This window comes from Prunus avium, chromosome 3 (genome assembly GCF_965620075.1).
Source record: "Prunus avium chromosome 3, drPruAviu1.hap1.1, whole genome shotgun sequence".
NCBI lineage: Eukaryota > Viridiplantae > Streptophyta > Magnoliopsida > Rosales > Rosaceae > Prunus > Prunus avium.
In genome coordinates this window covers 8,768,202-8,779,492 of record NC_142286.1, presented here as the reverse complement: position 1 = coordinate 8,779,492, position 11,291 = coordinate 8,768,202, and the positions used below count along the sequence as shown (strand labels likewise).

The 11,291-nt window shown below is 37.8% G+C and overlaps 1 protein-coding gene across 1 annotated transcript; it reads right to left on the bottom strand.

Annotated features, from left to right (window-relative positions):
- Window positions 1-438: 438 nt before the first annotated feature.
- LOC110751631 (Mitochondrial glycoprotein family protein) lies at window positions 439-2,559 on the bottom strand. The gene is made up of 3 exons (XM_021952129.2): window positions 2,100-2,559; window positions 1,113-1,444; window positions 439-799 (listed from the first exon to the last, which is right to left on the bottom strand). The coding sequence occupies exons 1-3, from the start codon at window positions 2,358-2,360 to the stop codon at window positions 637-639; spliced, it is 756 nt and encodes a 251-aa protein (XP_021807821.2). The 5' UTR covers window positions 2,361-2,559; the 3' UTR covers window positions 439-636.
- Between the last annotated feature and the right edge of the window lie 8,732 nt (window positions 2,560-11,291).

The window sequence follows — 11,291 nt, the reverse complement described above, 5'->3', positions numbered from 1 at the left end:
GAGGCAGAAAATTTTGAATACCAAAAATCTCCCACTGGATATGAAAACTGCTGGAAAGTCACATAACAAAAACCTAGTACTTGGATTGAGTAAATCTACCCAAAACTTGGTAGGACAGAAAAACAATGGTGAACAAACTCACTCTACAGATCCACAAGTAAAGCTTTATAGATCTTTCCAGCTATACTTATTGACAGAACAATCACTGCACTTTGGCTTGGTTAACAGGTGAAAGTTTAGGTTACAATGTAGGAATGGATCCTTGTGTTGACTGAAAAAAAAGAAGAAGAAGACATTTTCAAGAAATTCTAGAACCCATATAGATGGCATATGCCACCACTAGAGGGCTGTTTTATTCCTTTGGATGGTCCAATGCAACAACTTCCCTAAAGAGTTCAAATGAAAAGCTACATAATTTTAAAAATCAAAGATGGAAAGTTAAAAACAACAATGAGATTCCAAATAACCATTTTAATACATTAGAGGACCACTTACATAATTGTGCTAGTTTCTTCCCCTCAGTTAAATACAAGTGGACAAGATCATGTGCAATCGCAACTAGGTTGAAATTTCATTACCCAACACAAATAGGATCGATAAATCAAGTTCATCCAAAATGTTGCACAACCAATCACTCTACTTCTTTTCAATAACTGATTTCACTGTTCCCATCCATCTAATGAACTCAGTTTTATCTTTGTTCTTCATGTATTCATGCAAGAAAATAGCAAGATCATCGTTTATACCCCTTGCTTCCGAGAATTCATAAAGTGCGTCTTGCAACTCATCATCAAGTTCCCTGTGCACAACCAACCACAAAAACAAATCAATACTACCATAAAGGCAGAAGCAATATTATTTGACCAAAGCATAAATCACCATTCAGACTCTGCAGATACAGAATTTAAAGAAAATAACACACAAAAGGAAAAAAACCACAACACAACATGCACAGAGAAAAACAAATGGCAGGAGAAAAGGAAAAAAACAAAAAGAAGAAAAGAGTTCTACAAAATTCAGCTGAATGAATAAACAATTTTTCTAAATCTCTAACACATTTATGTTACTAAAGTTATTAATAAGAACTAGTATAATAAGATATATCATCATACTTGAACTCAGGACCCACATAAGCCTGAGCTGGCATGTTATCAGGCTCTCGGACGAATAGCTTGTTGATCTCTATAGTATCTGGCCAAACTGAGCACATAATCTCCAACACATTGCAACCTTCCTTCTTGGAGATATTGACAATCATGGTAATGTGAAGCTGAACTTCTTTGCCAAGACCACTACCACCTTTGGATTTTGGAGCAGGAACAGCTCCATCAAACATGGTGGCTTCAATCTTTATGTCTTCATTCTCTTCAAATTTTCTCCTCAAGCTTATCCATTGCTCACCAGGACGGTTGTTAACTGTAAATGATTTGAATTTTGTGACTGGCTGAAAAGAAAAAAAAGGAATTCATCATTACAACCCGAAAATCAATTAACTCCCTATTCATTAAGGAAAGCTTTTTCTACGGAAAGGTTTTCTAGAGATTATATAAGAGTAATTTTAACTCAAAAAACTAACCACTGACGATGACTTAATACGGTTTTAATCCTATGACTGATGACTGAGACAACTCAGGAAGGAACGAGAACATCGTGCATACAACCTATTACCTAGCCTTGAAGATTGCAATTCATAGGCAGGCCAAAAAGTATGTCAGGCACACAAGTTAGCTTGTTTACAGATGGATCTTAAACAATGAAAAACTTCTTATTAGGTTGCACAAGATTTTACTAGAACCCCAATCAAATGGACTCCAATGCACTTTTCATTATCTAGAAACCTATTCGAAAGAAAAAGATATAAACTTTTTAATAATATGTCATTTTTCTGAACAACTCCCCATCAAATGTCAAAAGAAAAAAAAAATCCCCAACAACCCAATTCTCGAAACAAACCCTAAGGCTCATATAAATTTCCAAATTCTTTCCTTTTTCCCTCAATTTCTCAGTAACCAAACAAAGCCTAACCCATTTTCTCATCATAAATTGAAAGTTTTAAAATTTTAAAGAAAAAACAGAGAGGGAGTGGATTAAGTGGGCACCTGATTAGGAGGAGAGCGATCGAGTTCATATTGTATCTCATTGCGTAACAGTCTGAGAACGTGGCCTTCGAAGGCCGATTTGCGCATGTCAGAGATGTAAGTTCTAAGGCATTGTGGTGGCAGGAGCTTGGGGTTTAAGACGGAGACTTGTTCTTCATGTGCAAAATGCAAAGTGGGTATTTGCTGAACTAGGATTTTGGAAGAAGAAGAAGACAGAGGAGAAATAACGGATTTTCTTAAGGGTCTGATTAGCCGTGCCATGGAGTTGTGTTTCAGAGGTTTTTAGGGTTTAAGGGCTTAGGAGAAGACGCTTTTGCTAGAAGTTGAAGGAAAGAGGGAATGGGTACTGGGGAGGCTTAAGGCTTTTACAGTGAAAAGCCCCTTTTGAAAAAGTCCAGCCCAAGTAATATCCATAAAAGTTGGTTTGAAGCTTCTCAAAACAAGGGTGTTCCCCCTGTGATTTGTTATCAACCAATCCCAAAACTCATTTGAGTTAACCAACTCACCATTTGTACCCATATCAAGCTTCCTCCACAAATCAACAGTTTCGGGGTAATTTCTGACCATTTGTAAATACTAAAAGGTGCCGAAACTAATTGATTACGGACTAGATTTTATCAAACCGATTATTGGTGAAAAACCGAAATATTTACCGAAATATATTTGTGGAACTTTTGAAATAATTCGTATTCACCAACACTAAACTAACAATCTCACCCTTATTTCTAATAGTTATACACAAGAATATATATTGGTACATAGTTCATAGTAGAACAAAAATATAAACATATCATAATGTTGCCATTTTCTTATTATTATTAAGTACAAATATTGTCATTTTGGGAGGTGATTTTCCCACTCCCATTTTCTCCACTTACACTCCCTTTTGCTTTTTAATACTTTTAATCAATTTTGTTATTTTTTTGTTCTTTCTATTTCCTATTCTACCCCTTACCCTACAATTCCCTTTAATAAGAAGACATGTATAATCACTTACTAATATTATGAAAGAATAAAACTCTGAGACTATTATGCATACCTTGCTGTCGGCATATCTAAGCTCCTAATGACAGTTTGGTTAGTACCATTATTTGGTTCTTCGACGTGTAAACATGTTTGCCCAAAAACTTTATTATCTATTAACTACAAGAAAATATAAATAGTACTCACATACTTGGTAAAAAAAACAAAGAATTTGGCTTACATATACTTACATTTCTATCCATTTCCAAAATTTAATTTTGTTTTTGTTTTATTTTCTATTAACTTTTCTTAATTTAAGTTATGAAAACTTTAATGTAGGGTAAGGGTAGAATTGGAAAAAGAAAGAACCAAAAAGAACAATATTTATTAAAAAAATATTAAAAAGCAAAAGGGAGTGTAGGTGGAGAAAAAGAGAGTGAGAAAATTAGCTCCCTAAATTTTATACGAACACATATATAGTTGAATTCATTTTTTGTTCATATAATATTCTTAAGTAGGTGTCTTGAAAAATTCTTCTAGTGGTGTAATAAGAGTTTTAGAAATGTGTTTGTTAAGGTTCTAGAATAAATATTTATCAAACTGTGTAGGTTTTACATCAAATTTATATAACTATAACTAGTACTACTTTGTATAATCGAAACTAAACCGAAGAAGAACCAAAAGTCTTGAAAAAAATGACAAGTTATTATATGTTGATGCGTGATTTTTGCACCACCAATCAGAGTGCATTCAATCCTAGTCAACTCTTCCTCAAGGTGAACTTCTGGATTTGGAGATTACAATTCTATTAGTCTTCTTCTTGCACTTGGGGCAGCTAAGTTTAGCAGACAATGGCTCTGATCCCTGAAAGATAGGCAGATAATGATCACTAAAGATGTGATGGTGGATCCACTAACCACCCTTCGATACCCAAGTTAACTTTTTCCCTCTAAATAGAATTAAAAAGTACTATACCCAAGTCTAGAAGGGATCTTAGTTACCTCTTTTGGGTAGAAAATACCTCCTTTTATATTGGGAATAGGGGACCTTCTTTATGTCCTTTTTTCGATGTGGGACTGTTGGGTCACTGATGGCATGACATATTTTGGATTGGATGGATGGTGGGAGCCTAGAGCATGTTCCCTTTCTCTTGGGTAGGGATGGCAATTGGCCTATTTGGGGCCGGGTATGGCCATACCATCCCCGCCCTCGTCCCTAGCCCTATCCCCTATAAGAATTTTTGGGGAATTCCCGTCCCAGTCCCTGTCGAGGTACTACCTCCCAAACCAGCCTTGAATCCGGGATTTTTTAATTTAAAAATATATGCATCCTACATTATAGTACTTATCTTTCACCTTAATTATCATTTAATGCAATTACATTAAGTTGAATTATAAAATTCAACTCATTGACTCAAAATAATCTCAATTCAATTTGACAAAACTAAATTATGAAGTGGCGGTATACTCTGGGAGTAGCATTATGCAATTTTTTTGTACTAAAATGACTTTTATAATAGAAATACCAAACACTACCTTTTGGACATGATTAATTGTCACTCTAAAATGTTCATTATCTACTTACCTCCTCCAAGAGAAATTTGAACTTCACACATGAGGTTCATGTCAACTCTCTTATCCATCATAAAGTTGAAGAACTTCGTCATCACTTTCGGGAATAAGTCGTTGATGTAATGATCTACGCCCTCCATCATCTACAATGATATTAGAATAAGTCTTTAAATATATTAATATTAAAAGAATTCACAACAAAATTTAGTAGTTAAGAAAGAAAAAAATATTATCACATTGCATCATTAACCGGTGTAGGATTAAAGATTCGGTAAAGGATTCGAACCAAACGTGTCAAGGTCTAGTTCCAAGTTATAATAGAAGCTTCATAGCTCCAATTGTAAACGCTAAGAGTTTAGATTCATGTGGTCCAGAAGTTTGTTGCGTGCCAAATTACTCTGAAGCGTGGAAGATCGGGATGTGCTTGATTTGATATTTTAGTTGTTCTGGCAAGTATGTTTTATCTTGTGAGACATTTTTTTTATAGCTAACACAAAGATTGGAGGCGTTTTCTAACTGAGAAATTTGAGTACTGGTGGTGGATTTTATTTTCTACTAAGCTACAGTGTTCCTCGGAATGGGTGATTGAAAAAGTATAAAAATCCTAAGTTCATCATAGCCAAGCCTGATAGATGTCTTGTTTCATTTCTCATATGTGATAGGAATGCAGGGGGAACATAATGCTTTGGGTGGTAATTGTTGTGTAGATACAGCTGCACCAAAATGGGTTCAACTGCATCCTCAACTTGTGATACTCGCAAGTGCACGAGCCGTTCGGTAGTATAGCATATGTAAGTGCGAGGTCGATCCCACGAGGATTGGTGATTGAATGATTCAATTCATTTTCCCTACACAAAACAGAAATGAAAAATAAGGGAAATAAATAAAACAAGGAAGAAAGAAAATAACTAACTCAAGCAGATAAGTTCCCAAGTTCAATTAGATTAACGGATTGATTCTAGCTAATGTATGATTAAGCCATGGTGTGTGGTCATAACCTTGTGTTCCTAATTCCCTAATTTGATCATTTGTTGTCTAACCTAAAATTAAGCATTAGGAACCCATTAAGCATAGAAGAACAATTTAAACAACCAAGCATGTATCTAATCCCTGTTGTCGAATGTCCATACATACTCTTCCTATTCATAGTTCAATTCGAATTAAAGCATGGTGTCTACTCTTAATTCAAACCAAGATAGCTAACATGCAAGCCTAAATGGTGATCAATCATTCAAACTAGCATATTAACTTATAAGCATAATGAATAAGAACAAAAACCATAATTGAAACTTGGAAACTAATCAAACTTGAAACTAAAGAAAAGAATTTACATAACAATGAAAATTAAAGTAGAACTTGGAAAGACTTAAAGGAAAATTTAGTAAAAGGATTTTTGTTACAATCAATTGAGAACTAGAAAGGAAAACTAAGAGAATTTGAGGGAGAGAAGGGAAGGGAGCTCTAGAGAAGTGTTTGAGAGCTCCCCCCCTTGGGGTGTGTTTACAAGCTTGGGAAACCTCACTATATATAGGCCTAAGGAAGCTGAAAATCTGAATTAAGTATGGCTAATGCATACAACACTTGTTTTATAAAATCTGAAATGGTTGATGCACTTCACTAATGCATACAACACTTCCATTATAAAATCTGAAATGGTTGATGCACTTCACTAATAAATCCCACCAGCAGCCCTAGCTCATCTTCATGTCACCATGACCAAGCTTCCAACCAGAAATAATAGCTCATCCTGAGGTCAGCATGACCAGCAACTTCAAGGGCTTACGAATTGGGCTTCCCTTAAGCAAATTAAGACTTTAAGCACTCAAACTTGAAGTTCAGAATGTCTTCTTTCCAGCCATATATCATTTGGGCCAATCCAAGGTCGGAGGAGGAAGTTAAGGCCAAAACAAATTGCTAACTCATTTTGCGCGCTGATAAAATCCATCCTGAGCATGGCTCTGTGTTTGCTAGGTAACAGACTCCACAATTATCCAATGGGGCTGAATTTCGGATATGTTATAGTATACACCCATTGGAACAACTTTTATGAAGAATGTGGCCTCATCCGAGCTATGTAGGTTGCTGAAACAAAGCTTGCAATATGACCTACGAAACTGGGCTGGCAGGGGACTGTAGCCAAAATTGAGTTTGTCTTTAAGCTCTTCATCCATTCATCCAAATTAGGCCCTAACATGCATGGATTGCATCATTTACTATCCAAAGCCCTCATTATTACCTAAAGCTCAATGAACTGAAAGATAAACACAAAAAGGATTAAAAGCATAAGTTTAACTCAAAAACATAACCAAATCATAAGCTAGAAGGGTACAAAATGATATACAATTATGAACCGATCAGTAATGAAGTTGAGTATGACCTCATACTTAGTGATGTGTGGTGCGACCATTTGCCTATGTTGAGCTATCTAGTTTCTTGGTTCCTGCCTAAGTGCACAACAAATACATTCACTGCCTCGGTGATTAGATGAAAATACATCTCATTTCAGGGATTCAAAGAGCAAATATATCATCCCATAGCACCGTACGATTTACAAGGATATTATTACTGTGATGCTACATGTTTTGAACTTTAGTGAAACACATAACTAGAATATCACTCTTCATGGGGCTTGGATGTGAAATGTGAAAACTATACTGGGATGTCGCAATTTGTACACAACCTCTGCTCATGGTTTGTTGGGAGATGATTAGATTTTTGAGGGCCTCTTTCGAAAAATTCATCAATCTAAAATGCCAAAGGAGCTAGACTTATTCTTCCATAGTTTGGCATATGATGAGCAGGTATTGCGTGGACTACTCGACCCTAAATACCACAACCTGCTCTTCATGGAGCCAATGGTTAAACTTGAGTATAGGCTTTATCTTGTGAGGTCTTTTTTTTATAGGTACCACAAAGATTGAAGACTTTTCCTAACTGAGAAATTTGAGTATTGGTGTTGAATTTTATTTTCTACTAAGCTACAGTGTTCCTTGGAAGGGGAGATTGAGAAAGTATAAAAATCCTAAGTTCATCATAGCCAAGCCTGATATATGTCTTGTTTCATTTCTCATATGTGGTAGGAATGTAGGGGAACAGAATGCTTTGGGTGGTAATGAAGATGAGTATAACCTTATACTTAGTGATGTGTGGCGCAACCATTTTCCTATGTTGAACTACCTAGTTTCTTGGTTCTTGCCTAAGTGCTCCTTCAATACATTCATTGCCTAAGTTATTATGTGGAAAATACATCTCATTTCAGGGATTCAGAGAGCAAATATATCGTCCCATAGAACCGTACGATTTACAGTGATATTATTACTGCAATGTTACATGTTTTGAAATTTAGTGAAACACATCACTAAAATATCACTCTTCGTGGGGTTTGGATGAGAAATGGGAGAAATATAATGGGATGTTACAATTTGTACACAATCTCTGCTCATGGTTTGTTGGGAGATGATTAGATGTTCGACACCCTCTTTCGAAAAATTCATCGATCCAAAATGCCAAAGGAGCTGGACTTATTCTTCCATGTTTTGGCTTATAACGAGCAGGTATTGCATGGACTACTGGACCCTAAAGACCACAACCCGCTCTTCATGGAGCCAATGGTTAAACTTAAGTATAAACTTTATCTTGTAAGGTCTTTTTTTATAAGTACCACAAAGATTGGAGGCGTTTTCTAACTGAGAAATTTAAGTGTTGGTGGTGGATTCTATTTTCTACTCATCCTAGTTACACTGTTCCTTGGAAGGGGAAATTGGGAAAGTACAAAAATCCTAAGTTCATCGTAGCCGAGCATAAAAGATGTTCTTTTTCCTTTCTCATCCGTGGTAAGAATGCAACGGAACACAATGCTTTGGATGGTAATGAAGCTGAGTATGACCTGATACTCAGTGATGTGTGGAGTGACCATTTACCAATGTTAAGCTACCTAGTTTCTTGGTTCCTGCCTAAGTGCACATTCAATACATTCACTGCCTCGATTATTAGGTGGAAAATACATCTCATTTTAGGGATTTGGAGAGCAAATATATCATTCCATAGTACCGTACAATTTTACAAGGATATTATTAGTGTGATGCATATGTTTTTGAACTTTAGTGAAAAATATCACTAGAATATCACTCTTCATGGGTTCTGGATGAGAAATGGGAGGAATATAATGGAATGTCTCAATCTGTACACAACCTTTGCTCATGGTTTGTTGGGAGATGAATAGATGTTCGAGGCCTTCTTTCGAAAAATTCATCTATCCAAATTTCCAAAGGAGATGGACTTATTCTTCCATGTTTTGGCTTATGATGAGTAGGTATTGCATGGACTACTGGACCCTAAAGACCACAACCCTCTCTTCATGGAGCCAATGGTTAAACTTAAGTATAGGATTTATCTTGTGAGGCATTTTTTGATAGCTACCACAAAGATTGGAGGCGTTTTCTAATTGAAAATTTTGAGTATTGGCGGGCCAATGTTATTTTAGTGGCAAAGAAAGAACAAGGCAAGTGGAGAGTGTGCGTGGTCTACACCGATCTTAACAAGGTGTGCCCAAAAGACAACTTCCCCCTGCTAAGAATTGATTAGCTCATAGATTCAACTTCCGGCAATCACTGCTAAGCTTCATGGACGCTTACTCCGGCTACAATCAAATCATGATGCATGAGGACGATAAAGCGAAGACTCCGTCAACCTGCTCCGAAAATACCATATGAAGTTGAACCCGAGCAAGTGCACATTTGGAGTCTCATCTGACCAATTCTTAGGATACTTAGTCACCTAAAGAGGCATCGAAGCACATCCCAACCAAATCAAGGTCATCCTCAACATGGAGTGGCCTGCCACAATGAAAGAGATACAAAGTCTAACGGACATAGCAGTATCTCTCAATTGATTCCTTTCAAGATCCGCCGACAAGTGCAAGCCGTTCTTCAAACCTTTGAAGAAAGGACAAAGATACAAGTGGGATGAAGAGTGCGAAGTAGCTTTCCAAAAATTGAAGACCTACCTCACTTACCTCCCCTGCTCTCAAAACCCGTACCAGGCGAAGATTTGTTCATCTACATGGCAGTGTCCAACTCAGCAGTCAAAAGCCCTCCTCGATATAGAGACTCGCTATCCAAAAATCGAGAGGCTCATTTTGTCCCTTATAGTTTCCACAATAAAGTTAAGACCGTACTACCAAGTTCACAGAATCATTGTCATGACAGAATTTCCTTTGAGATTGATTCTTCATAGTCACGATGCATCTCAGCGACTCATGAAGTGAGCTATCAAATTAAGTCAGTATGACCTCCTTTACCAACCGAAGATTGCTATAAAAACCCAAGATTTAGCATATTTCGTTGCAGAGTTCACTCCATCAACCAAATAAAAGAAGATGGTTAACAGATTCAAGGAAAGTTCGAGAGCAAACGAGACCTTCTCAAATCACAAGGGAGCTGGAGCAAGCATCGTTACAATCACACCAGATGGAACCTTATTGGAGCAAGCCATCACACTGAGTTTTCCAGCCTCAACTAAAGAAGTTGAGTACAAGGCCCTTTTTACTGGCTTGCGCACGACAAATGAGTTGTCGATCAAGAGGCTAGCCATGTACTCAAATTCCCAATTGATCACCAACCAAGCTTCAGGGGTGTACATGGCAAAGCATCCAAGGATGATCTAGTACCTAGACAAATTCCAAGAGCTTTTGAAGGCATTACCTACCTTCACTATCCAGCAAATTCCCCAGGTAGAAAACGAACATGCAAATGCGCTGGCGAGTCTGGGATCAACGCTGGATACCTAGTTCAGACGTTCAATTCCTATCAAACACCTTGATTAGCCAAGCTGTCACATCTCGGGATCAGCTCCACCGCAGCACGATATTGTCCGCTTTGGGGCCCCCCTCTCTGCCATCACGGTTTTGTTTCTGGGAACTCATGAGCAACTTCCCAGTGGGTCACCCATCCTGGGATTGCTCTAGCCCCAACTCGCTTAACTTTGGAGTTCCCATGACTCCGAAGCCAGTGAGCTTCCAAAAGGCATCGTGCTAGATGGAGGCGAGCATGTACATATAAGGCACATCACCCCCTCTCTGTTGGTCGATGTGGGATCTTACAATCCACCCTCCTTAGGGGCCCGACGTCCTCGTCGGCACACTCGCACCACATGACAGAATGGCTCTGAAACCAAATTGTCACATCACCCCCTCTCCGTTGGTCAATGTGGGATGTTACAATCCACCCCCATTAGGGGCCCGACCTCCTCGTCGGCACACTCGCACCACACGGTAGAGTGGCTTTGATACCAAATTGTTACATCACCCCCTCTTCGTTGGTCAATATGGGATGTTACACAAGCATCGAAGAAGCAAAGCCATCGGACGTGATGTAGATCGATGAGGATCCCAGCCGGCAAGAACCATCATTGACTACTTGGTAAATGAAAATTTGCCAAGGGAGAAGTCCGAAGCTAGGAAAATCAACAAGATAGCTACAAGATATTACATGAAGGACAACAAGCGACAACCATTTTGGTGGCAGATCACTTGCTAAGAAATCTCTAAGTATATGCTATTTCTGGCTTACCATGAGACATGAATCAACAGAGTAGTCGAATTCAGCAAAAAAAAAACAAAAAACAAACAAACAGCAGCCGTGGCCACTGCCAACAGCAG